This window comes from Sander lucioperca, chromosome 7, assembly GCF_008315115.2.
Source record: "Sander lucioperca isolate FBNREF2018 chromosome 7, SLUC_FBN_1.2, whole genome shotgun sequence".
NCBI lineage: Eukaryota > Metazoa > Chordata > Actinopteri > Perciformes > Percidae > Sander > Sander lucioperca.
The window spans coordinates 29,646,923-29,673,936 of NC_050179.1; the positions used below are offsets into that span (position 1 = coordinate 29,646,923).

Consider the following 27,014-nt stretch of genomic DNA (forward strand, 5'->3'; position numbering starts at 1 on the left):
ACCAGCCGCATACAGCTGCATCAATGGGCCTGTCAAGTGAGTTTTCCCTTATTCACAGCTCTCTTCCATTAAACAGAGCGAATGTGGCTGACATGGCCCTGCTCACACTAACATAGTTCTGCTTCACTTGTTAAGGCTGGAAATGAAAATTTCCACTGGAGATGTTGATAGTATGGTCCAGTTGACACATATCAGTTTCTCTGAATTCATCGGGGTTTTTCTAGGTTATACAATTGCTCCATTTTACTTTAATGTCAGGCAAATAAATGAAATAACAAATGTTCTCAAACTGATAATTCTTCCAGTTTCATTCTATGTGGTTTCTTGGTTAGCTGTAACTGACAACCTCTAATCAATGAAACATGCATACACAAACTGAGGCTGGACACACAGCAGCGTCTCCACTGAGGCTCCCCGGCAGGCAATTACAATGTTTGGGAAAATAAATGAAATGACTAACAAAATAGGTCAAATTAAGTGTTTCCCAGACACACTAAAAAGGACCTCCCTAATTGCTGGTCCCTGAAGGGACAAGAACACAAAAACAACAAAACATTAAATTGTATCGGCCGATGACGAGAGAAGAGACGGAGAGCTGAGAATGGGCTGCGGGAGAAGAAAAGGACACAGCATGGTTTGTGTAATTACATGTTTTGCCTCGATCAGCGGTGTGTGTACCGTCCGTCAATCAACATCAGCGAGTTGGGCGGCTGGAGCAGATGGCAGAGTAAAGAACTGAGACAGTCATTGACTTTGTCTCTGCTGAGGGAAGGAAGACGGAGACAACAGATTCTCTCTTCTGAATCAGAGACTATAGTGCATGTTGGCATACTATTGAGATGTGCCAAGATGGCATCCACTAGAATTCAATGAAATTTTATTTAAAGTGTCAAATCACAGCAGGAGTTATCTCAGGACACTTTACAGATAGAGTAGGTCTAGACCACACTATCATTTACAAAGACCCAACAATTTCCCACGAGCAAGCATTTGGCGCAACAGTGGCGAGGAAAAACATCCTTTTATGCAGAAACCTGGGACAGACCCTGACTCTTGGTGGGCGGCTGTCTGCTGCTGCCGGTTGGGACACAGAGACTAGAAAAACCTCGATAGATAGGGAGGATATGAGGACGGGACATAAATCAATACAAAGGCCTTCTCCTTCCCATTTACTCCGACACTCTATCCTCCAAGATAATTCACACATCCTCATGCTGCTTGTGTCATGAGAAAATAGAGCAGGGAAAGCCAAATATGCTCTCTGCACAACTGATTAGTTTATAGAATCTCCTCACAGGCCATTTCCTGTTTCTACCAGCTCCACTGTTGTGACTAAATGAGCTGTTAAATAAAATTAGAGTGTGACTTCCTGCAGCGAGGGATGAATGAGTGTGTGGAAGATGGAGTGGAGTCTTTGAAGCCTGCTGCTGATGAATCTGGTTAGAGAAGAGCAACAATGACATTTCATCAACACTGTGTCTGGGGGGGGGGGGGGTGACGCTGGAAATTGCACCTCAGTGCTAAACGAAGCCTGAGCTTTAATTAACAGCGGAACACAATAGGTGACGGACATCGGCCACAGTTCACAGCTCTCACGTTTCAACCCCTCGCTCGAGGAAGGGTCTGGGAAATGTGGGCAGGTGTCGAGGGGAAACAAAACAACACGCGAGCAGCCCACCATTGTGGTTAAATCAGCAGCGCAGTCATTGTGATTCTCAAAGGGCACAGGCTGATCCTCTGCTCCATACCTGACTAACACCCACCGCTGACTGAGGCTTAAAGGGGAAATCCACCCTAAGACCCTTTAACACTGTTACAAAACAGCTAGGGGTGAAGTGTTTTGCATTTCTGGACTCATTGAAATGGCCACTGGTGCGACTTCCCTCATCATATCATTATCATTTGTTTTAAAATCATATTTTATTATTTACTCAGAATGAAACAAATGTTTAACCTCCACATACAGGCAGAAATCCATTGTAGAGATTTCTCCACCAACAGTAGCCTCAGTAGACCAGAATGCATTGCAGCTATGACACGTTTGTTACATTTTGAGAAAAATCATTCAAACTAACTCAACTATTGGACATGTCTGTAATCCATAATGACAGACAAGCAGAGACTTTGGGTCTAAAATGACTGATTCCAACCCTGTCCACTAGTCTACTATTCTACTAAATGACATACTGTACCAGCTTGTTTTGCCAAATGCATTTTGAAGGGAACGTAACTGCTGCTTGGATTTTGTTCCAAGCAGTCACAACATTTTTGGAGTTAGGAAGTGCTACCACACACAAGGAGGGGTCAGGGTGGATCTACAACAGAGACTGGGGTTTGGGTCTACTGTTACACACCAACCAGAAGGCCAACCGTCGGCAGAAAAGCCAGTCGGACTGATCAGTCGGGTCCCCGAGGTCCAAAAAATGCCTCAGAACACACTGAGGAGACGCCGACTTGAGCCTACACGCGTAATACGTCTCCATAGCAGCAGGAGGCGCTTCTCTGTATTGTTTCCCAGAAAATGAAAACCGGCAGCTGATTGGACGAACGCGTCACGTGGGTCTGGTTTCTCCAGAAATTCACAGCCAGACTGTCATGGCGGCTTGTTCAGAATACGATCTCATATTGGACTAAAATAGTTCACCGAAACGTGTTTCTGAAAACATTTGAAGAGAGAAATAGGCCGTGCAGTTGCTGAATCTGTCTTCATTTCAGATCAACAAAGGTCAGTTTAAAAGATTTTCATCAGATTTTGAGAGACTCGAGTCACGCTGATCCCGCTCACCATTTCCGGGTGAGTCCCGACTGCCCTGTCTCTGACTGAACACGTCAGGTCGGCCAGTCCCCAGGACAGGGGCAACAAAAGACTGGGAAAGTTGAGGAATGCTCAAAAAAACACCTGTTTGGAACATTCCACAGGTGAACAGGTTAATTGGTCATGATTGGGTACAAATCTTTTTTTACCAACATTGAATGGCCGTGACCTTTGATCCCTCAGGCGGCACTGCATTATGTAAAGGATATTACCACGTGGGATTAGTAAACCTTCGGAAAACCATTGTCAGTTAACACAGTTTGAAACTTTGCAGTGATTTATGTGGTGGAAGTTCCAGAACCACCATGTTGTGGTATGAGGGACCGTTTAGGCAACATCAGGCCAGTTTGGCTTCGGTGTGAACTCTGGTCTACAAAGCTGGTTATATTCACTTTAACCTCTGTCACAAAATCACACGCAAACAAAGAGAAGCCATAATACAATTCTAACGTATGTTAGTTTTTGTTAGTTCTATTGTTCAGAGCGATTCATATTCTGTACTGGATGTGTTTCTTTGGACTAACGTACGGTGGTCGACAGGGGCAGACGCCCTGCAACTTAAGAAAACACACGCAAATAGACAAAACACAAGCAAATTAAGAAAACAACTTCATTCATTTGACAACACATGTGCAGCATTCAGCAAACGCGCTGCAAATACCACAACACAACCAAATACATAAACACACTGCAAATACACACAACACAACCAAATAGATAACGCACTGCAAATACACACAACACAACCAAATAGATAACGCACTGCAAATATGAAACGATGCAAAAAGAAAAGCACACAAACCCAGAAAACAAATGCAACAAAAAAACGCTGCATCCAGATTACACAATGGAAGTTCTCCAGACCTCTAGAGGGAGCAGCTAGTGGAACAGCTGGATTTTCGACTGTTATTAACCGATATTAAATTCATATTATTATTATTATTATTATTAATAATAACATAATATATTATTAATATACAGTCTATGCTCCCATCTCATGCCCTCCCGGCTGGTGCCGTCCCCGAGCTTTGGCTTTTCAAAATAAAAGCTGCCGTCTGGTCCGCTCTGTGTTTGTACTTTGGTTTGTTGGATGTTTGTGAACTCAACAGTACGGCAATCATGCTAATAAATATAATAACTTTTTCAGCAGATGTCTTACTTACAACACGTTGGAGTTAGCAAATCAGTTTAGTGTTTATATGTGTGAGCAGGATTTATTCAGTTTGATAAATCCCACGGTAAATTGGCTGGTTTACTAACAGGGAGGGACTAGAAATCCTGTCTGGTTTTTGTATTTCAAGAGCGAATTGCTCCACAATATGAATACAGATTGATCACTTATTTTGTTGGTAACCGTTGTTGTATAATCACAATATTACACTTGAGGAGGCCTACACTTCAGTAATTTCGGACCTCGAAATTAAACCCTCTCATGTGGCTTAAACAAACGTCAACGTTAAACGCTGATGCAGTTTTAAATGTTTTATCACCACGAGTTTACAGACGTCTCTGCTGATGAGTATCAGCTGGGACCTGAGCCGAGACACACCCACCAAACCAGAGAAAACAGATCTCAAACATAGATTTAATATTTACAGTCTATGCAGTTGCTCTCTCTCTCTCTCTCTCTCTCTCTCTCTCTCTCTCTCTCTCTCTCCCTCCCTCCCTCTCTCCCCGTGAGGTCTAAAATCCAGCTGTTCCACTAGCTGCTCCCTCTAGAGGTCTGGAGAACTTCCGTTGTGTAATCTGGATGCAGCGTTTTTTTGTTGCATTTGTTTTCTGGGTTTGTGTGCTTTTCTTTTTGCATCGTTTCATATTTGCAGCGCGTTTATCTATTTGGTTGTGTTGTGATATTTGCAGTGTGTTTATGTATTTGGTTGTGTTGTTGTATTTGCAGTGCGTTTGCTGAATGCCGCGCATGTGTTGTCAAATTAATGAAGTTGTTTTTCTTTTTGCATCGCTTCTTTTTTCAGGGTTTGTGTGCTTTTCTTTTTGCATCGTTTTTTATTTGCAGTGTGTTTATGTATTTGGTTGTGTTGTGTGTATTTGCAGTGTGTTTATGTATTTGGTTGTGTGTATTTGCAGTGTGTTTATGTATTTGGTTGTGTGTATTTGCAGTGAGTTTGCTGAATGCTGCACATGTGTTGTCAAATGAATGAAGTTGTTTTCTTAATTTGCTTGTGTCTTGTCTATTTGTGTGTGTTTTCTATAGTTGCAGGGCGTCTGCCCCTGTCGACCACCGTACTAACGAGATTAAGAAAGCGGTGATGAAATCAACACATACCAGCAGAAACCACTGATGGACCAAACCGTAGGGCTGCACCATATGAAGAAAACATCCAATTGAGATTATTTTGACTGATATTGCGGTATGATTCCCGATACTGGAGGGAACGACCACTTTTGTATCATTTTTCTCATTTTCATTGCAACATGGCATCATGACTTTGCGTAAACATACACGCTACTTTCCTAAAGCCAAATGGCGTGTTATCTGTACGCATTTTGAGCTATCCACGTGTATGTCTGTGCTGTATACAGCGGATGTAAACATACATACCACGTGGCATCGCCACGTGCCGTGCTATCGCAAGAACAACGTCACACGCGTGTAAAAAAAAAAAAAAAAACGGTTGATAAACGCAAAACGCAGGACGCAATCCCGGCTGTCCTGGGTTTAAGTCCTGTGTTTTACCCATCTGTCACCCCAACCAACTTCCCTCTGCGGAACGTCCTTTCATACTACTCGCAATGGCGATAATTCACATGTAATGTATGTCAATGGAGGCCAAACGGCATTGATAAACACGCAAAAAAATTATTATGCATCTTGATAACACAAATTGGCGTGTCATACATACACCACTTAGTGAGATCAGTCTGTTCATTGAAAAATATTACAATAAAAAAATTTAAAATAATTATTGTGTTTTTTTTGTGAGGATCTGTACCAAACAAAGACTTTTTCTGTAGTCTGTAGGATAGGATGTTTAGGTCTCTGCAGCATCACAATACTTCATTCTGAATGGTTTGACACATATTTTGCCTTTAACAAATATTGCGCACCCCCTGTGATTTGGATATTGCTATTAGTCCATATTGCGATTGCGATACAATTGTGATTAATTGTGCAGCCCTACTAAACAGACAACTGGTCTGGATTAAGGAAGACCTGAAGATGCATGATGGCCCGCAGACAGTTTAAAGTGAAGGGGATTGACTTACTGGCAGGGTGTTGGGAGTCCAGGGCGTCGCGGCGTCTCAGCAGGATCCTCTGCAGCTGCTCGTCGCCGCTCGTTGATGGAGACGCTGCCTTCGGTTGGGGGGAGGCTCTACCGAAGTTCTCCTTGACAGTTTCAACAAAAACACACACAGTCCAACAGAGAGACAGCCTGTTCAGTAACAACGGAGCTACAACTACTCTGATGATGATGATGATGATGATGATGATGATGATGATGATGATGAATCATTTTATTTCGGTTAACATACATGAAAGAAACAATTATTTCCCACAATTTGCCACCGTAGCTAACTGATAAAGGAACAGGCTGTTGCCTATCCCATTATACCCATAGAATTAACCAGAAACCCAACAAAATGAAACTAAATACTTGAGGACAACAAAGTGGTCATTTTACATTTTAATCAAATAACTTCATAACCCTTCATTATTTTAGACTTTAAAGCTTTTTTGAAACTCAACAGAGACAAACCTATTTTCTACTCATTGTTCCATAATTTAACCCCCATAACTGAAATTCATCTATATTTTACATCAGTCCTCACTTTACCAGTTTCAAACATAGAGAACCTTTGCACACAAAACTGATCTCAAAGAAACTCCATCAGTTTGAACTGGTACGTGTCTGACTTCAGCTGGATGGGATGCAAAATCAACAGCACCACAGAAAAAGAACATTCACTCATTTCTTCATCTTGTATGTGTAGTATATAAATATTATCTGCAGCTCTTTAAATGTTGCAGTAGCACTTTCTCTTAGGTAAAACATCCGACTACTTTCCCAACCTTTGTTGAATTTGATTATACTTTAACGTTAAATTGTGGTGTGAACACCTGCATGCACAGTGAGGAGAACAGAGCCTCGCCTCCTGTGTAAATAGTCAAAGTTTAAGCAGTGAAAGATGTCTTGTGAGGACATTGGGTTGTTTTAAAGTCCCATTACCATGATTCCTTTAAGTTCCTGAATGGCAGAATTGGAGGGCAGCCTCTCCATCTGATAAAAGGAAAATAGGAGGAAAAATATGGGTTTGGTAAATAAACAGCAGTCTGACACATTATACTTATTTTTCCACATTCAGCACTTAGAGGCTTAACTGCCCCTCTTACCACCGAGACGAGACACTGTAGGCAAGCACGGCGACGTATGCTTTCCACAAGAAGCAAATGTGTAAACACACAATCATTTTGAGTCACGTCAATTTTCCCATCCTCATTATTTATAATTACCTCGCAGAGCAGGTCCTAATGCTATCTAATTTGGCGGAGTTGTTGTGGCGGAGGAACAAGCAGACTAAAAGATGTCTTGGCCATATGTCATGTTTTATCAAAACAAGCAGCTCTTAGATAATCCCACACGCTGATGGGTTTAAGAGCACTGAACAATGGACGCTCAACAATGTACAACTTGGTTTTCCTTTGGGAATTTTTCAACAAAGATGACAACACATTTCCTGTCACAATTACGGCAAAACAAATCACACACATGCACTTCCTATAATAACTCTCTAGCTTCATGTTTTCATATGTTCTCTCTCTGTCTTCAATGTTTAGTATTCACCGTGAGACGTCTCTGCAGTTTGTACTGGACTTTTCTACCAACTTTCTGCAGGTGGCACTCTTTTCTTTGTCTATCTGACTGACACATTTGTCTGTTTAGTCCAAACAAGCAGTGAGTGAGTGGAACACACGACATAAAGGCCTGTAGTTTGACGGTGGCAGCAGATTCACATTCAGAAAACTATATTGTCTGTCATGAAAGAAAATCATCTTAGACATGGCCTCAGCAAAAACAAAACTCGAACAGTAGACGTACAAAGTAGGGCTGAACGATTTGGGTAAAAAATCGAATAGCGATTTTTCTGCCAAATGTTGCGATTACAATTCAAATTTGCAATTTAAAAAAAAAAAGTATAGCTAAAGTTCAATATTCACGGTGTTACAGATAAAACATGTCATGGAGCATTATAACATGAAACACCATTGAAACTGCTCTATGTTCTCATACATGGATGAGAACATAATGTAGATATGAACTTCCAGCAATAAGGGTTTTTCTTTTAATAAGCATGGAACATTGAACAGTCAAACACAGAACATTTATCACAGAAGCTAAAGTTTGTGAAAGTTTTGATATGCCTCAGTTTTATTCCAGCGTTTATCTTGTTAAAAAACAAGTCATCTGGGGATTCTGCTTTGGTAACAGTCAGGGGCGATTTTAGCCCTATTTTTAGGGGTGCAGAAGCACCCCTTAACTTGATCCCGGCCCCCCCAACCCGTTCTCACTCTCAACTTGTGAAATCCTGACACTTGGTGAGTGTCTCTTAGCATCAGATACGGTGCAAAAATCCTCCTTCAGCGTCTGTATGGAACGCAGCAGGCAGAGCAGCAGCTACACAGCGCTGTAAGGTGACATAGTATTAAGAGAGACAAAGGTAGAGAGTAGTATGAAAGACCGTAATGCCGCGTGTGGAGGCTGGTTGCGGGGGTGGATGGGTCAAACAACACAGGACTTTCACCCAGGAGACCGGGGTTCATGTCCCGTTCTTGTCCGGCGTGTCACAGAAACGTACATTTTGTAACCCCACCCACCATCTTTTCCTAAACCTAACTGTCCTGTTCTGGTGCCGCATGTCAGTTAGACGTACGTCCCGAACCCAGAGCGTCAAAAGTGACACGAATAGTCCTGACCAAGCGCATTTAAATATGACGCTGAAGGAGTCATATAGTGTTATTTTTTACATTGTTTTGTTGTTTTTTTGTACCGCCAACTGCAAATCAAATTTCCCCTTGAAGGAAAATAAAGAACTCAACGAGTGAAAATGAACTGAACCTGCCACAGATAAGTGGAAAATGGATGAATGAATGGATGGATGACTGAATGAATGAATGGATGGATGGATGGATGGAGGGACGAATGGATGCATGGATGGATGGATGGATGCATGGATGGATGGATGGATGCATGGATGGATGGATGAATGGATGGATGATGGATGGATGGATGGATGGATGATGGATGGATGGATGGATGAATGGATGCATGGATGGATGGATGGATGAATGGATGCATGGATGGATAGATGGATGGATGGATGGATGGATGAATGGATGAATGAATGGATGCATTGATGGATGGATGCATGGATGGATGGATGGATAGATGGATGGATGGATGGATGGATGGATGAATGAATGGATGCATTGATGGATGGATGGATAGATGGATGCATGGATGGATGGATGGATGGATGATGGATGGATGGATGATGGATGGATGGATGGATGGATGGATGATGGATGGATGGATGGATGAATGAATGGATGCATGGATGGATGGATGGAAGGATGGATGGCTGGATGGATGGATGGATGGATGGATGATGGATGGATGGATGAATGGATGCATGGATGGATAGATGGATGGATAGATGGATGGATGGATGGATGAATGGATGGATAGATGGATGGATGGATGGATGAATGAATGGATGCATTGATGGATGGATGGATAGATGGATGGATGGATGGATGATGGATGGATGAATGGATGGATGGATGAATGGATGCATGGATGGATGGATGGATGGATGGATGAATGGATGCATGGATGGATAGATGGATGGATGGATGGATTATGGATGGATGATGGACGGATGGATGGATGAATGGATGCATGGATGCCTGGATGGATGGATGGATGGATTGATGGATGGTTGGATTAGCCTTACAGTAACATTAGCTTGTCACTCAAGTGAGGCACAATAAATAAACATAGTTTAGGACTATTCTACATGGGTTGCGTTCACATGAATTCAAAGAAAAAAACGTAATAATCATTGATTTTTGAAAATGTGAGAGCCATAGTGGAGAGTAGGTGGAATATTCATAACACACCCACACACAGGTCACCACACCCAGTGCACGAAGGTGTGTGCCAGAGCAAGTGCACACAAACACAGCGCTGCAGCATTATTGGCCATTACTGACAGTTTACTGTCATCAAACTACAGGTTACAGTAAACGCTTTCATGAACTGGCTTTAAATGTCAAAACCACAGCAGGTCACAGATATTGTTACATCATTTAAGAAAATTATTGAAGGTACCTGTCTCCTGGTTCGGTTAGGTGACTGGCTGACAGGTCGAAGCTGAACGCCTTTCTTAATCCTGTGCATCATTTCCTCCACTGCCTGCTGCCTAATGTCCACTTCTGGGAGAGACGGAAACACACAAGCAACAGAGACAACGGTCCTTTTTAACAGACATGTCGTATTTAGCAGCTTCACTGACACTAAACAGGAGTCTGCCTCAGTGGGAGACTGCCAAGAACCAAAGTGAGTTTAAATGATTTGGAGAAGTACAAGGCACTGTGTAATTTATAGGCATCATTAGCGCTGCACTTGAAATATAGCTCATTTGGATGTAAAAGCTTGAAAATGACACCAGCCCCCAGGACCAATCAAAGTTTTTGTTGGAGAACCTCCAGCTTTTTAATTATGCCATGAGTATTAACTGAACTGCATACATGCCTGTTTCAGGGTGGATTTGGCAGTAGTCATGGAAAAATTAATAATTATTGTCGTTGCTGCTGATTTTGTAGTAAATAAGGTACACCTGTAGAGTTTAGAGCCTTTGTAGTGTGTGAGGTTACCAAAATAAGTCTGGAATTAATTTAGACTCACTGTGTAACAACACAGACTATTCAGCAATTTTTCATCAAAAATTTCTGTGAGGATAAGAGTTTCTCAAGTTCAGAAAAGATGGGCAATAATGCAGCCCATTGGCAAAGAATGTGAATATTTAATTTCCGAACGTAGAACATTCAATAGCATACGCAATGGAATTATTGTCAGTAAGATGCCTTCCAAATGTCACACAAAAACTATTTTGTGTTAAAGTAATAGTAACATATTTTCCTCCAAAGAGACTATTATTCAGGTGTCAGAGTGGTGGATCCTTGGCTGGTACCTATTCAGCCCTGTATGTAATTCCAACAAATACCCAGTGCGTAGCCTACAATTCAGGCCTCATATATTCAAAAACTGTTTCACAGAATGATGACACAGTACAACTCGTTCAGTCAACATGGATGTCTTACCTGCTCCATCAAGTCAAGGCTTCCCTTTGTTTGCACAAATTAAGGAATTCACCAGGTTGCCTAATAGGTCAATGATGGAGATTTAAGATTGAATTTCTCATGCACCACTTGCTTCAACATTTGTCCTTCTACACAAAAGTGACTTTGATTTGCAAAGGAAAGAGCCAAAAGGATCAAATCTGAAAGGCACAAATAGGATTAAAGACCAGGGGCCTCATTTATACAAAGTGTGTAGAATCCATACTAAAAGTGTACATGTGCACAAAAGCCGAAAATGGCCCAACTGCAGGCAATGTTCCCTTTATCAATCACAGTCCACCTGGAAATATGCGCACGTTGATCAGCCTCATATGCAGCCCTCTACACGCCCTCATTCAACCATAAATAGTCAATGCAAAGCCCTTTGTGAATGTTGATGCAAAGAAACTGGCCTGCTATCAATGGTTCTTTACGGTGAATCATGGCAACAACAGGAGTGAATGTTTCTGACGCAGAAATGAAGGTGCCTTAGGGTGACCTTTAGAAAGCACATGTTAACAAAACTAAAGAAACAAACAACAAGTCAACAAACTAAAGAAAATGCAGCGAGTGGCAACATGTTGCTACTGCGGTTTTAGTGAGGACAATAAAGATATATCTAAGGGTGGAGGCCAAAAAAAAGAATTGCTTCCCGGCGTCAGAGCGTGTCTGCTACTGGTGGGGGCAGGGGAACACCCGAGCTGTCACTGCTAGAAACCTGAATGGCCTCTATAGTTGAGGAAACAAGTGTGTGTGGCATAGTGTCGGAGAAGGAGGGAGACATGGACATGGCTGAGACATAGCGAATCTACGTCGCCTCCACAACTTGTTCAAGTCACAGCGAGTCAGATCAATGCTGATTAAGCGGGATTGCAAGTGTGGTTACACTTTTCAAAACTCCACGCAGACAACATTCGCAGCCATATAATATACGGTAATGGTGATCAGAAAGCGGCCATGGCGTGGTTGCACTTCTGAGACAACAGCTGTCTGTACAGTATGCCCTGCACACAGACTGACAGGCTGGAGGTTGTAGGGGTTTAGGAGGTGAGAGGGAGGGGTTTTATGTATTTATGGTTTTTGGTGTGTAAAATGTTCTAAATAAATAACAAAATGTAAATAGGATAAATAGGTTCGGACTCATTTTTACAGCTGAAATAAAATAAAAAGGAAGTAGGCTACCGAAAGAAATGGTACTGTTCCAGGTTCTGGTATCGGTACAAAAGTTGACCAGGAAAACCGAGTATTTAACTTGGATGCATGTTGCCTAAAAGTTATAATTGAGTTGATATGTTGTTTTGTTTTTGCTAACCGTTCCAGACCACGGATAAAAATCCCATGCAGTCCTTTGAGTAGTACGTTGGAGAACCCCTGCCATGCACCATGTATACTCTGGGTGGTTTTGGTGATTCTGTTCAGGCTTGTACCAGGTGTGTGATGGAGTGACTGGGTCCTACAGTGCTGTCTCCAAGGACTGTTACCACCTGTTATATACAGCTACAGGTAAAGTAGACAGGGTTTCAGGTATCTACAATTTTTTTTTTTTAAAGATTATTTTTTGGGCATTTTAGGCCTTTATTGACAGGACAGCTGAAGACATGAAAGGGGAGAGAGCGGGGGGAATGACATGCAGCAAAGGGGGCCGCAGGTCGGAGTCGAACCCCGGGCCCGCTGCGTTGAGGAGTAAACCTTTATTTATGGGCACCCGCTCTACCAACTGAGCTATCCGGGCGTCCAGGTATCTACAATTTGAGTAAATTGAGTCTTTAGAGTACGTTTTTTTGGGGAAACGTTACATTATTGAAATGTTGCTCATCATCCAAAAATGATTGTTACGACACATCAAACAAATGACTATATTTTACGTTTTGTGTGTTGTTTGTGTTGTGTTGGCAATTGCGTGAAGCGGCAGCCTCAGCGGACGAAGACTCGGAGGACAAAGACAAAGGAGTCTACGCGGGAGTCTTCGTGGGAGGCTAAGTGGGCTTAACCTTATCTTTATCTTATCTTTATCTCACTTAACTGCTCGGTGTCTTCATCTGGAAATGCGCTGCTTCTCCATTCCTGTCCGTGTTTCCTCTCGGAGATACTACAAACCACGCATTAGCTCGCAACATTTCCGCAACCCCACCTCTCTTACCTATCCCACCCGTGCCACACACATTCAACACCTACAACCACCTTCATCTCTGGCTTTGCCAGCCTGAAATCCCTTGACTTCCTTGCTCTCACTGAGACCAAAAGGAGACAAGTGAAAAGAGAGAAGATGGAGCGGCTCATTGTGTCCTTGGAAGGAGCTTTCCACAGCAGTCTAGAGTTATAATAGCATAACTAAGAGAGGCAGGCTAAAGAGAGGGGCCCTGGACCGGGCTCGTACTCTCCCCTGCCGGAACGGGCTTGTACTTCCTGCCTCCCTCTACTCTACTCTACTATGCTGCAACTCCTCACTCCTCATTAACCCCAAGTGGAGATTTTCTCTCTACCCATTGCCACAGTTCACTCCACAATCTTTTGAACTTCATGCTGTCACCATAACCCATCCGGTACAACTAGTCATCATTGTTATCTACCGCCCACCAGGTCCTCTGGGAGAGTTTTTGGAGGAGCTGGATGTCCTTCTTTCAAACATCCCTGAAACTGGCCCTCTGCTGGTACTTCTGGGCGACTTCAACATCCAGACAGAGAAGTCAGCTTTTCTCACCTTCTCTCTTCTTTTGCCCTCTCACTCTCTCCTTCACCACCCACTCACAAAGCTGGCAACCACTTAGATCTCATCTTCACCAGAAACTGCTCTACAGCCAACTTCACTGTTACTCCACTCCATACCTCAGACCATTTCTTCATCTCTTACTCTCTCCCGCTCTCCCAAGCTCACAACCATATCTCAAGAGACACCATACCTGTCCGCCGTAATATTCGTTCACTCTCTCCTTCTTCGCTGGCGGCATGTACTTTATCAACCCTCCCTCCATCCGACTCTTTCTTACTCATGTCTCCCAATGATGCCACAGACACTCTCTTCTCTACTCTATCCTCCTCTCTCGACTCTCTCTGCCCTCTTACTTCACGACAGGCTCGCAAATCCTCCCCAGCTCCGTGGTTATCTGACTCAGTACGTGCTGAAAGATCAACTATACGGGCAGCGGAAAGGAAATGGCAGAAATCTAAACACCCAGATGATCTGCTTACCTATCAGTCTCTTCTTTCCTCCTTCACTGCCTCTATTTCTGCAGCCAAAGCTCTTTTTATCAAACCAAAATTGAATCCTCTTTCTCGAACCCCAAAAAACTTTTTTCCATCTTCTCTAACCTCCTAGATTCCCCCAGTCCACCTCCTCCCTCCTCCCTCCTACCAACCCACTTTGTCAACTACTTTGTAAAAAAGATAGATGACATACGCTCTTCATTCTCAACCACACCTCCTGAAATCACCTTACCATCCATCACTTCCAGTACTCTTTCCTCTTTCACCCCTTTATCTCCAAACCAAATTCTTACTTTGATTACCTCTGCCCGCCCAACCACCTGCCCCCTGGATCCTATCCCTTCTCACCTTCTCCAGTCCATTGCTCCGGACCTCCTTCCTTTCCTCACCCATCTCATTAACATCTCCTTGTCAACTGGCTGTTTCCCCGATGCCCTCAAAGAGGCAAGAGTGACCCCACTGCTCAAAAAACCAACACTCGACTCCTCTGATGTAAATAACTATAGACCCGTCTCCCTTCTTCCATTTCTATCTAAAACTCTTGAGCGTGCCATTTATAATCAACTCTCTACCTATCTCCACCAGAACAACCTTCTTGATCCCCACCAGTCTGGCTTCAAGGCTGGTCACTCTACAGAAACTGCCATCTTTGCTGTCACTGAGCAGCTTCACATCGCTAGAACAACCTCTCTCTCTTCCATTATCATCCTTCTGGATCTTTCTGCTGCCTTTGACACAGTGAATCACCAGATCCTCATTTCGACAATCTGGGTGTCTCAGGCTCTGCGCTCTCATTACTCACATCTTACCTGGCAGACCGAACCTACCGGGTAACCTGGAGAGGATCTAGCTCAGAACCTTGCCCACTCAAAACTGGAGTTCCTCAGGGATCAGTCCTGGGTCCCCTCCTCTTCTCTCTGTACACCAACTCTCTCGGGTCTGTCATTCAGTCGCACGGCTTTTCTTTTTTTAGCTCTCCTTTCCTGAGTCTGAAACTCAGGTAGCAGCACGTATCTCGGCTGTCTGACTGACATCTCTTCTTGGATGTCCACACACCATCTGAAACTCAACCTCGACAAGACTGAGCTCCTTTTCCTTCCAGGGAGGGGCTCTCCTACCCAAGACCTGACTATAACAATTGACAACTCTATAGTAGTCCCCACCAAGACGGCTAGAAACCTGGGTGTAACACTTGACGACCAACTCTCCTTCACTGCTAACATTGCTGCAACCACCCGATCGTGTAGATACATGCTGCATAACATCAGAAGGATACGTCCCCTTCTAACGCAGAAGGCGGCTCAGGTTCTGGTTCAGGCTCTAGTCATCTCACGTCTAGACTACTGCAACTCCCTCCTGATTGGCCTGCCTGCATGTGCCATCCAACCCCTGCAGCTCATTCAGAATGCAGCGGCTCGACTTGTCTTCAACCTCCCCAAGTTCTCTCACACTACACCGCTCCTCCGCTCTCTTCACTGGTTACCAATTGCGGCCCGCATCCGCTTCAAGACACTAGTACTTACGTACAGGGCCACGAACGGATCAGCACCCGCTTACATCCAGAACATGGTCAAACCATATACCCCAACCCGCCCACTTCGTTCTGCATCAGCCAAACTGCTGGCTGCTCCCTCACAGCGAGGGAGAACTAATCACTCAACGAAATCCCGACTGTTCACTGTCCTGGCTCCCAAATGGTGGAACGAGCTCCCCATCGATATCAGGATGGCCGAAAGCCTACACATCTTCCGCCGAAGGCTAAAAACGCATCTCTTCCGACTACAAATCTAGACACGTCACTAATGAGCAACTATAGGCCGATATCAAACCTTCCATTTTTAAGTAAAATCATTGAAAAAACGGTTTCTCAACAATTGACCCTTTTCTTGTCACTAAACAACAGTTTTGATACCTTCCAGTCGGGTTTTCGACCACACCACAGCACTGAGACAGCTCTTGTTAAAGTCTTTAATGACATCCACTTAAACACAGATAGTGGCAAAATTTCAGTCTTGGTACTACTTGATCTCAGTGCTGCATTTGATACGGTCGACCATGACATATTACTAGACCGACTGGAAAATTGGGTTGGCATTTTGGGCTCAGTACTAAAGTGGTTTGAGTCTTATTTAAAGAATAGGGACTACTTTGTGTCGATAGGGAATTATACATCTGAGCATACAAATATGACGTGCGGAGTTCCCCAAGGCTCCGTTCTGGGGCCTCTCCTGTTTAACATCTACATGCTTCCACTGGCTCAAATTATGGAAAACAACAAAATAAGCTACCACAGTTATGCGGATGACACACAACTGTATATAACCTTATCGCCAGGGGACTATAGTCCAATACAACAACTGACTAAGTGCCTTGAGAAAATTAACGACTGGATGTGCCAGAACTTTCTTAAATTAAATGAAGAAAAAACTGAGGTGGTTGTTTTTGGAGCAAAAGAGGAACGATTGAAAGTCAGCACTCAGCTTCAAACGATAATGTTAAAAACAACAGACAAAGCCAGAAATCTTGGTGTAGTCATGGACTCAGACCTGAATTTTAACAGCCACATTAAGACAATTACTAAGTCAGCCTATTACCACCTTAAAAATATATCAAGGGTTAAAGGACTTATGTCTCAGCAGGACTTGGAAAAACTTATCCATGCTTTTATCTTCAGTAGACTAGACTACTGTAACGGAGTCTTTACAGGTCTCCCTAAAAAATCAATCAGACAGCTGCAGCTGATTCAGAACGCTGCAGCTCGAGTCCTCACTAAGACCAAGAAAGTGGATCACATCACTCCAGTACTGAAGTCTCTACACTGGCTTCCAGTGCCTCAAAGAATTGATTTCAAAATACTTTTGTTGGTTTATAAATCACTAAACGGTTTAGGGCCTAAATACATTTCTGATCTGCTACTACAGGATGAACCCCCCAGACCTCTCAGGTCGTCTGGGACAGGTCTGCTTGTTGTCCCTAGAGTCAGAACTAAACAGGGGGAAGCAGCGTTTAGTTTCTATGCTCCACATATCTGGAACAAACTCCCAGAAAACTGCAGGTCTGCCGCAACTCTCAGTTCTTTTAAATCAAGGCTGAAGACTTATCTATTTGATGTTGCCTTTCTTTCTATATAAGCTTATAAAGAGAAATTCCTATTTTATCTGCTTTTATATATTTAACTGTTTTAATTGCTCTTTAATGTTTCATTTCTTATACTGCACTGTAACTTTTATTCTTGTATTTTAACTGTTTTAAATTTTTTATTCTGTTTTCATGTAAAGCACTTTGAATTGCCCTGTTGCTGAAATGTGCTATACAAATAAAGCTGCCTTGCCTTGCCTTGCCTTACACCTCGGATAAAAAAAAACAAACGAACCTGCACTTTCATTTGTCTCTTTGTAGCTTTGCCTATTTAAAGCTGATGTATTTGCACTTACTACTTGTTGTCTGGAGTTTGAACCTTCACAGTTGAAAGCACTTAATTGTAAGTCGCTTTGGATAAAAGGGTCAGCTAAATGACATGTAATGTAATGTAATGTTGTTCTTGCATACTTTTAATGATATTCTTACACCTTACTTAAAGATATAATATGTAGTATTTCTGCATTAAGATGTCTAACAACAACTATACCTACGTTATAAACATTTTGAGTTGTTTACTTACAATATGCCAAATTTCCAATTTTCATCACTGTTCAAACCCAGAGAAATCTGTCATTTTAATTGAATGACATGAGCCGTGTCGTTTGGTCGCCTGTCAATAGTGTCATATAACCTTTGACCCCTCTAGTTGCTCTAACAAACACAGGAAACATCTGATGATCTGTTTGAGAGTAACTGGAAATCATATAATGTCAAAAGATTATACTCAGTAACAGTTATACAGATTTTCTCTGCCACACATTATGTTTTTATTAATAACATGCCATTTTGGAACACAATAATACAGCAGAGACCTCATTAATTGACCGATCCAGGTCACTTGTGCTGGCTCATGCTAATGCTTGGTGGATAAACTGTACTGTGACGTCATATAAGGTTACAACAACGTTCAACACGCTCCTAAAGTTATTTTTAGTATGATTGTTTTGACCACAGTTAACAGCACTGGGCTAACCCACGATTAAACTCGCCACACAGCCTCATTCCCTGCCTCTCTGGATGAGAGCGGCCAACAGCCCCGGGGACACAGCCACAGCTAGCCCCCAGCCCGCTACTACATGAAGGTCTCCGGTCTGCCCTGGAGCTGCCCCCTGCCCTCCACTGGCAAGGCAAGGCAGCTTTATTTGTATAGCACATTACAGCAACAAGGCAATTCATGCATTACATAAAAACATTAAAGAGCAGTTCAAACATCCATTAAAGGGGTGATAGAATGCAAAACCGATTCAACCTTGTCATAGTTGAATAACGACAGTCCGGTGGGTAAATAGGACATACATAGAAGCTCAAAATCCCATTGGATAGAGGTACTATCCTCTGCAAATCTCACATTTTGAAACTGCCGCTGAAAGGGGACGAATCTCAACAAAGCTAGATGTTGACGTCATGATCTCAAGTCACACCACCAACATTTGCATAGGCTACACCACTGACCTGAGGTCAGCTTAGTCTTCTGAATCTAGCTAGGTCATGCAGATCTCCAGAGGTCTGCTATTTAATTACTAAATTCACTTCTGAGACTTTTTTATGCGAGAAATCAACTATGTAGAGGTCAAATATGGGCCGTTTTACGAAAATTGATGGCTAATTGCAAATTTTGTCCGACTGTGTGTCGGAGTTCAGCGGCCGGTGCTGCCTGTGTTGCTGCCTCGCCGCCCGGCCTGCCTTCCTTCACAGACCCCGGCCTGCTGTGAGGTAGATGGAGCTCCTTCACGGCTGGCAGCCCACGGTACTCCATACCCGCGCAAAGTCACCGTTTTTTGGGTTAATGGACTACCAAACGCCGCTGCCCTGACAGAGCTCCAGGGCTTGCAGCTCCCCTCTTCCTGCTAAATGGCCGCTGTGTGTGAGTGAGAGCGCGGTCAGCAAGCTTGTTACACCAGCAATCTCTTACCGCAGGTTCCAGTTAATCTTATAATGTGTGTAATTATAATATGTTGAGTTATTTAAACAAACGATCGTGGAAATAAACGCCTCTTGTCCGTGAGTCTCATTGATAGAGCCTGCGGCTGGATGGAGCTCTATCAATGAGAGCTAGCTAGCCTCCTCTTAGACCTCTGAAACCAAACCCCTAATGTTCACAAAAATGCATTAAATTGAAATCGGACACCATAGTTAGCTTTATAAGACCTTGGGGTAGATGTTTTATAAGTGACGTGACGAAATTCAAACTGTAAATATACGAAAGTTATGCCGGCAGCTGGCAGCCAGCCAGAACCGAGAAACGGTGACTTTCACTGGGTATGGAGTTTGCCACTTTCTCGTCAGACTGTGTGGAGCTCCTAAAGTCCGACACGTCTTACCAAATTTGCAATTAGCCATCAATTTTCGTAAAACGGCCCATATTTGAGCTTTATATAGTTGATTTCTCGCATAAAAAGTATCAGAAGTGAATTTAATAATGAAATAGCCCGACAAAAAATGTATAACTTTGCAGTGTCTGAAATATGAGACCTGCTGTCTCGTCTCCAATGTTTCTATGGGGTTTGCTCAAACCAATCAGCGTGCAGCTCATCTAAATATTCATGAGCAGACCATATTTGGAAGAAAAGCTCTTGTTCCAAATAGAGCTATATTCACAGGGTAGTTAAGGACCTAATAAAATAGCATTTGAGCAATATTCAGCCAAACCAATGTTACATACCCTATTAGGAGACCTTAAGGAACAGTGTGAAATACCTCATAAAATCACTCTATCACCCCTTTAAAGAGAATATAAAAACAGGTAAAACAGGTATGAAGTACAAGAATAAAAGTTACATTGCAGTGTAAGAAATGAACAATTAATTAAAAAAGGCAGCATCAAAAAGAAAAGTCTCCAGCCTTGATTTAAAAGAACTGAGAGTACAGTAAGGTTTGTTCAAGATATGTGGTGACTAAAAAGTGAACGCTGCTTCTTCATGGCAAAGTAAGTCTCCCAGCGAGGGGGGGGGAGTCACTTTTTCAGCTGAGCAGGTCTCTATTTTATTGGGTTCTTCTTCTGTTAATTCTTTCTCCTTTGACTTCTTGCTTTCTTCCATTTCTTGCTCAGTGTCATTATCATGTTCAAAACTTGTGTATTTGCCAGACAGGTTATGAAGCATTGATTGTTGTTTCTTTGTTGTTTCAGAATCTGCTTTGTGTTTGTGCTGTTGTAGAAATAGTTAACTATAAAACAACAGTGCTAAAGCCTTTACTGTGTATACTGTAATTATACTGCTGCATTACTTTAGCACATCAAACAAAGACCTGCATCAGATAATATACAGTATATAATGCACATGTTGTGGATGCTTGATGTGTACCTGGTGTCTTGGCTGAGTCCTGGACCACCAGTGGGATGTCAGTACTGATGTCTGTTCTCTTTCGGATCAATGACAACAGCGCGCTGCATGGGGAGGCACACATGAAGATCACTTGGTTGATATTTAAGCAGCTGCTGTCACAGGATCCCCAAAGTGCTTGCTGGTATTGATTTGGTCAGCGTAATTAACCAACGTTCTTGTAAGGCTTTCAGCAACAAATAAAGGTTTTAATCATACATTAGGTTTTGGTTTTGCATGCTAGGGCTGGGCTATGTGGAGAAACGATATCACAATATTTTTGACCAAATACATACATTGCGACGATATTGTCGGCTTGACCATTGGTGCTTTCACAAAATATTTTTTACAATGAGATTTTAAATATCCATCCAAAATGTGGTAAACAGTTTCAAGTGAAATTATATATATTACAGCTATATACTGACTATGTTGACAGGCATGCACAAAAATAGTGTGATGTTAAAACAAATCTGCAATTCTTCAAATGATATTCCCTCAAAATGTTTGACAACAGATTTTCTGAGAACATTGAGTTAGTGTGTGCTTGTTATTATCAATTTAGACAACATAATTGTATGTCACAATATCTCAATATATGATTTCATCATGATATCATTCCATTGAAAGATGATAAATTATCATATTGAATTATTGCCCAGCCCTATTGCATGCACACCAGAAGGTCCTTATTTCAAACTTTTGTTCTCACTTTTGTATCATAACAGCAAAAAATGATTCCAACATAGCCTCAGAACCAGTGCGTCTTATACTCTCCCCCCCCCCCCCCCCCCCGACACTAAAAAGACCTCCTCCCCATCAAGGGTTGGCAATATTTCCATGCTCACTTCACATTAACATCACTTCGAGAGAACTCCCACTGTCCCAATTACACTCATTACACCCTTGTTTATATTGTGCATGCACCAGTGGTGGAATGTAACTAAGTACATTTACTCCAGTACTGTACTTCAGTCCAAATGTTGAGCTACTTGTACTTTACTTGAGTCTTTTCTTTTCATGTCACTTTCTACTTCTATTCCGCTACATTTCAGAGAGAAATATTTTTTTAATATTTTTACTCTACTCTATTCATCTGTTACATTTAGTTACTAGTTACTTTACACATTAAGATTCCCGCACACAAAACACATGTAGTTTATAAAATCTGATGTTTGATTCTAAAGTAAACTAGTCAACAATATAACGGCTACAAGTCATGCTGAGATGATTAGACCATTAAACATACAACTGGTTGGACACTTTCTACAATGTTTTAATACAACAACTACATTTTCCTGATGATACCTACACACTTTTACTGAAGGAACATTTTCACTGTAGGACTTTTACGTAAGTAAGTCCATTTTACGAGAAAAGAGTAAAGAGTATATACAAAAGAGTATTTTTTACAGTGTAGTATTAGTACCATATGCGTGTATGAGTTGGCGAGTCCCTGGTTTACACACATTACTTATTATACTCATATTGTAGTATGAAAGGTGCATCACAAATGCATCAAAGTAAAAATGATTTCCCTGATTGATGATGTTTCAGTATTTATTGTTTATTTAATATTAATGTTCAATATGCTTGTTTGTCTATGTGTGCACCAACCAGTGTTACTAACTTGGCAATTAAGCCTTTCCTGATTGTGACTGTGATGTACAGAGCATATTGTGTGTGATCAAACCTGAGCGGGTTGGAGGCTGGAGCTGGGGCTGGAGGGGGTGGAGGTGGTGGGGGAGGGGGAGGTGCTGGAGCTGGGGGCGGGTTGGTAGCTGCCTGCAGCTTCTTCTGGAGCTCCTCAACTGGCCAGGGAAACCCATCCAGTTAGAGTAGACACACAGCAACAGAACCGAGAACAGAGAAGGAAACTCTGAGGAACAACCAATGGTCTTCCTGAATCATGCGTTACACCAAATGGGGCCTGTTGCCATTGGTGTAGCCCACACATAGTGGTTCCCCCATACCAGGGGTCTTCAACGTTTTTTAGGTTAAAAAAAACACACACACACACACACACACACACACACACACACACACACACACACATTACATATTGTATGAAATTGAGTTGTATATTAAACTGGGCCTACAGTAACATGTAGGGCAGCCTTTTTGTGGTGCATACAACACGAAGCTTTTCAAATAATTATTGACATTCATATATTTATACATCATGATTTAATGTTAAACATACATGTAGCACAGTGAATCCTTAAGCTTAACTGTATCTGTGGGTGGCTACCTTACCTACAGGCCGATAAGCCTGTCATCAATGTTGTGTACATTTAAAAACAAATCACAAATAGGCCGATTTATCTTTGCTAATAATATGTCAGACTCATGTTTATGTATATTCTCAGACATTAACTTTTGAACTTGTTTTTAAAGGTCCCATGACATGGTGCTATTTGGATGCTTTTATATAGGCCTTAGTGGTCCCCTAATACTGTATCTGAAGTCTCTTTATATAGACCTTAGTAGTCCCCTAATACTGTATCTGAAGTCTCTTTTATATAGGCCTTAGTGGTCCCCTAATACTGTATCTGAAGTCTCTTTTATATAGACCTTAGTGGTCCCCTAATACTGTATCTGAAGTCTCTTTATATAGGCCTTAGTGGTCCCCTAATACTGTATCTGAAGTCTCTTTATATAGACCTTAGTGGTCCCCTAATACTGTATCTGAAGTCTCTTTATATAGACCTTAGTGGTCCCCTAATACTGTATCTGAAGTCTCTTTATATAGACCTTAGTGGTCCCCTAATACTGTATCTGAAGTCTCTTTATATAGACCTTAGTGGTCCCCTAATACTGTATCTGAAGTCTCTTTTATATAGACCTTAGTGGTCCCCTAATACTGTATCTGAAGTCTCTTTATATAGACCTTAGTGGTCCCCTAATACTGTATCTGAAGTCTCTTTTATATAGGCCTTAGTGGTCCCCTAATACTGTATCTGAAGTCTCTTTCCTGAAATTCAGCCTTGGTGCAGAATTCCAGCCACTAGAGCCAGTCCCACAATGAGCTTTCCTTAGAATGTGCCATTTCTGTGTCTGTAGCTTTAAATGCTATTGAGGAGGAGAGAGGGGGGGGCAAGGTGGAGGGTGGGGGTGTGGCCTTGACCAACTGCCACTTTGCTCATTTGAAAGCCATGATGTCTCTCTCTCTCTCTCATGGGTGGGCCAAATTCTCTGGGTGGGGCGGGGAAAGGGGAGGTAACCTTTCCTCTTATGACCTCATAAGGAGCAAGATTCCAGATCGGCCCATCTGAGCTTTCATTTTCTCAAAGACAGAGCAGGATACCCAGGGCTCGGTTTACACCTATCACCATTTCTAGCCACTGGGGGACCATAGGCAGGCTGGGGGAATGCATATTAATGTTAAAAAACCTCATAAAGTGAAAATGTCATGCCATGGGACCTTTAAGTGAATAAACAATAACTTGGGGCCCCCCTCCAGTAACTCTGAGGAACCCCTAAGGGTCCTGGACCCCCTGTTGAAGATCTCTGCCCTATACGGTTCTATTCTGCATTGTCCTCTATAGCTTACAGTGTAATACCCCACAGTGTGTCTTATGCTTACAGTTCCAAACATGTCTTTACCTGTACTCCGCAGATCCTTGACCGCCACTTCAGCTTTGGAGCATTTGTTACTGTACTCTCTCTTCTCCTCCTCCACGAGCTCCAGTTTACGCCTCAATGCTGTCAGCTCCCTCTGAGCATCACAGCTCCGGAGCCTGTCCTCCATCTGCTTCATCTGACAACGGATGGACACACACTCAATGTTTACCACAAAGGGCTTGTACCGTATGGATCCTCAACTAGCTTATTGTTAACGTAACAAACTTCCCCTCAGCATGAATATATGCACAACTAAACAAAACATGCAAGAATTAAATCCCCCTTTCGATATATAGTCAGGGTCTGTCCCAGGTTTCTGCCTAAAAGGGAGTTTTTCCTCGCCACTGTCGCACTAAACGCTTGCTCTTGTGGGAATTGCTGGAATTGTTGGGTCTTTGTAAATTATAGAGTGTGGTCTAGACCTACTCTATCTGTAAAGTGTCTCGAGATAACTCCTGTTATGATTTGATACTATAAATAAAACTGAATTGAATTGAATTGAATATAGCCACAATAATGTATGAACTTCAATATCCAATGGAAAATAATCTCAAAATGCAACGTGATATTATGACTTTGAGTAAACATACACGTCACTTTCTAAAGCCAAGTGGAACGTGTTATCTGTATGCATTATGAGCTATCCGCGTGTATGTCTATGCAGAAGAACGGGGCGTTGCATTTGGAGCTCGGGTTGGATTTAGGAAAAGAAGAACGGGGTTGGGTTTAGTAAAAGAAGAAAGCAACGGTTGGGTTTAGGAAACATGACACGCGGGACACAATCCCCGGTCTCCTGGGTGAAAGTCCTGTTGTTTGACCCATCCACCACCCCGCCCAGCCTCCCTACACGGATCTTTGGCCTTTCAATTGACACGCAATCGCAAGGTAATGTAAGTCAATGGAGGCCGAACGGCATTGATAAAAACGCTAAAAACGGTGTCTGTACCCGGCTCACAGTCACCTGTTGGCGGCTAAATAACTGCCGCTGGTAGCTGGTGTCCTGGAGCTCTGAAGCAGCTAAATACAACCAGCAACTGCTGCTCAGATTTGATCCTTCTATGGGTGTTCACATTACAGCGCTGTACTTAGTTTAAAATACTTCTATTTTAGGTATATAATATATGGTCTACAGTTTTGGTGAAGTAGCACTGATAACTTTGAGGGGGGGATACATTTTGTCCCTAGCAGAGGATAAAAATAATTCAGCAGAGGCAGGGATATATAGAGCGGAAAGGGGGAAATCCCACACATCCCCCCCAGGAAAATCGCACCCTGAATATATGATTAAAAGGAATATAACTATAAGGAGCTAAAATGTGATAAATGTTCATGTACAATAATAAGCTAAACGTTGCAGAAAAAGGAGCAGCTCTGCAGTATTGTGTTGGCTGTGGCAGCAGCAGCTCCTGCGGTGGTGATTCCTGATAAGTAGCATTGGGTAGCTGCCAGTTGACATTCAGTCATCTGCTCCCCAACCCCAGTATCTTAACCAGGGTTTTCATTGTTCCTCAAATGAAGGGTATGGCTAACCTCCACCCCGGCACCAGGAGAGATCAGTGATCCCACTCAGCTCTAACTGTATCCATCAGTGCCAGAGGAGGTGGGAGGAAGCTGGAGGCTACGCCAGTGCTTTTAATTATTAATCTGGCAGGTCACGGACCCTAGGTTTTACTGTCATGGCCTGTGATAACTCAGCAGGCATTTCCCCCATGTGTAATTAACCAGCTAAATAATTAGCGTTTAGATGCATATGAATTAGAGGCACTACAGGTTAGAGGTGGGAAAAAATAATTCTTAGATGCATTGATTCTCTCTTGAAAGTGTGTGTCTTGATGTGGAAAAGTAAATTATTGGATTATATTCTAACACCCAAAGCGGATATTGATTAGCGTTTACAGTAGCCCATTGCGCTGCGTTGATCCACCATGCTAGTAGGGTAGCTGACTCTGCCGGGATGAGGTATTACGAATCCCACTATGGCCACACCAAGACCCGCCCTTCAATAGCATATATTGGCCAGGTGTCCATGAGAATGCAAGGTAACGTAACCCCATTTGTACAGGTCCTATCCCCTGACCAATTGGCTATCCTAACCTTAACCACTCGTGGTGAAATGCCTAACCCCAACCAAACGAGCTGCTTCGTAGGGCGGGTCTTGGCGTGGCCATAGTGGGATTCGTAATTTCGATGCGGTCGTGGTCGTGGTCGCCGGACCGGGACCAAACACAGCATCCGAGACTTACCGTGGAGCTGGAGCCAGGTTTAAGACACTACCGAGATGGTTTTCTTTCCAGGTTTGGCTCCTGCTCCCCGTGGCTGAGTCAGCTGTACTGCTAACCGAGCTAACTAGCTAATTGCAGCTGACTACACTTAGTGGTTTCTCTAGCAACAAGTAACTTTAGCCTAAAGCTAACGTTATCTGTCCAAAACTCCGTGAATCACCTCGGCACTGCATTCGCCACACTGGTCAAACTGGACATCTTAATGATAATTCCAAATGGGTCCACTATGACACCGTTATAAAAGCATTTGAGAGTGAAATCAACCTTTA

The 27,014-nt window shown here is 42.6% G+C and overlaps 1 protein-coding gene across 1 annotated transcript in view; it reads right to left on the bottom strand.

The window, feature by feature from the left end:
* The window catches only part of shtn1 (shootin 1), a 59,396-nt gene that overhangs the window by 597 nt on the left and 31,785 nt on the right, over positions 1-27,014 (bottom strand). The window contains exons 10-15 of the mRNA XM_031300408.2: positions 24,446-24,599; positions 22,533-22,650; positions 20,822-20,904; positions 10,165-10,268; positions 7,003-7,053; positions 6,041-6,161 (exon numbers count right to left, since the gene is read on the bottom strand). Coding sequence (XP_031156268.1) covers positions 6,041-6,161; positions 7,003-7,053; positions 10,165-10,268; positions 20,822-20,904; positions 22,533-22,650; positions 24,446-24,599 — 631 coding nt within the window. The remainder of the gene's footprint in view (positions 1-6,040; positions 6,162-7,002; positions 7,054-10,164; positions 10,269-20,821; positions 20,905-22,532; positions 22,651-24,445; positions 24,600-27,014) is intronic.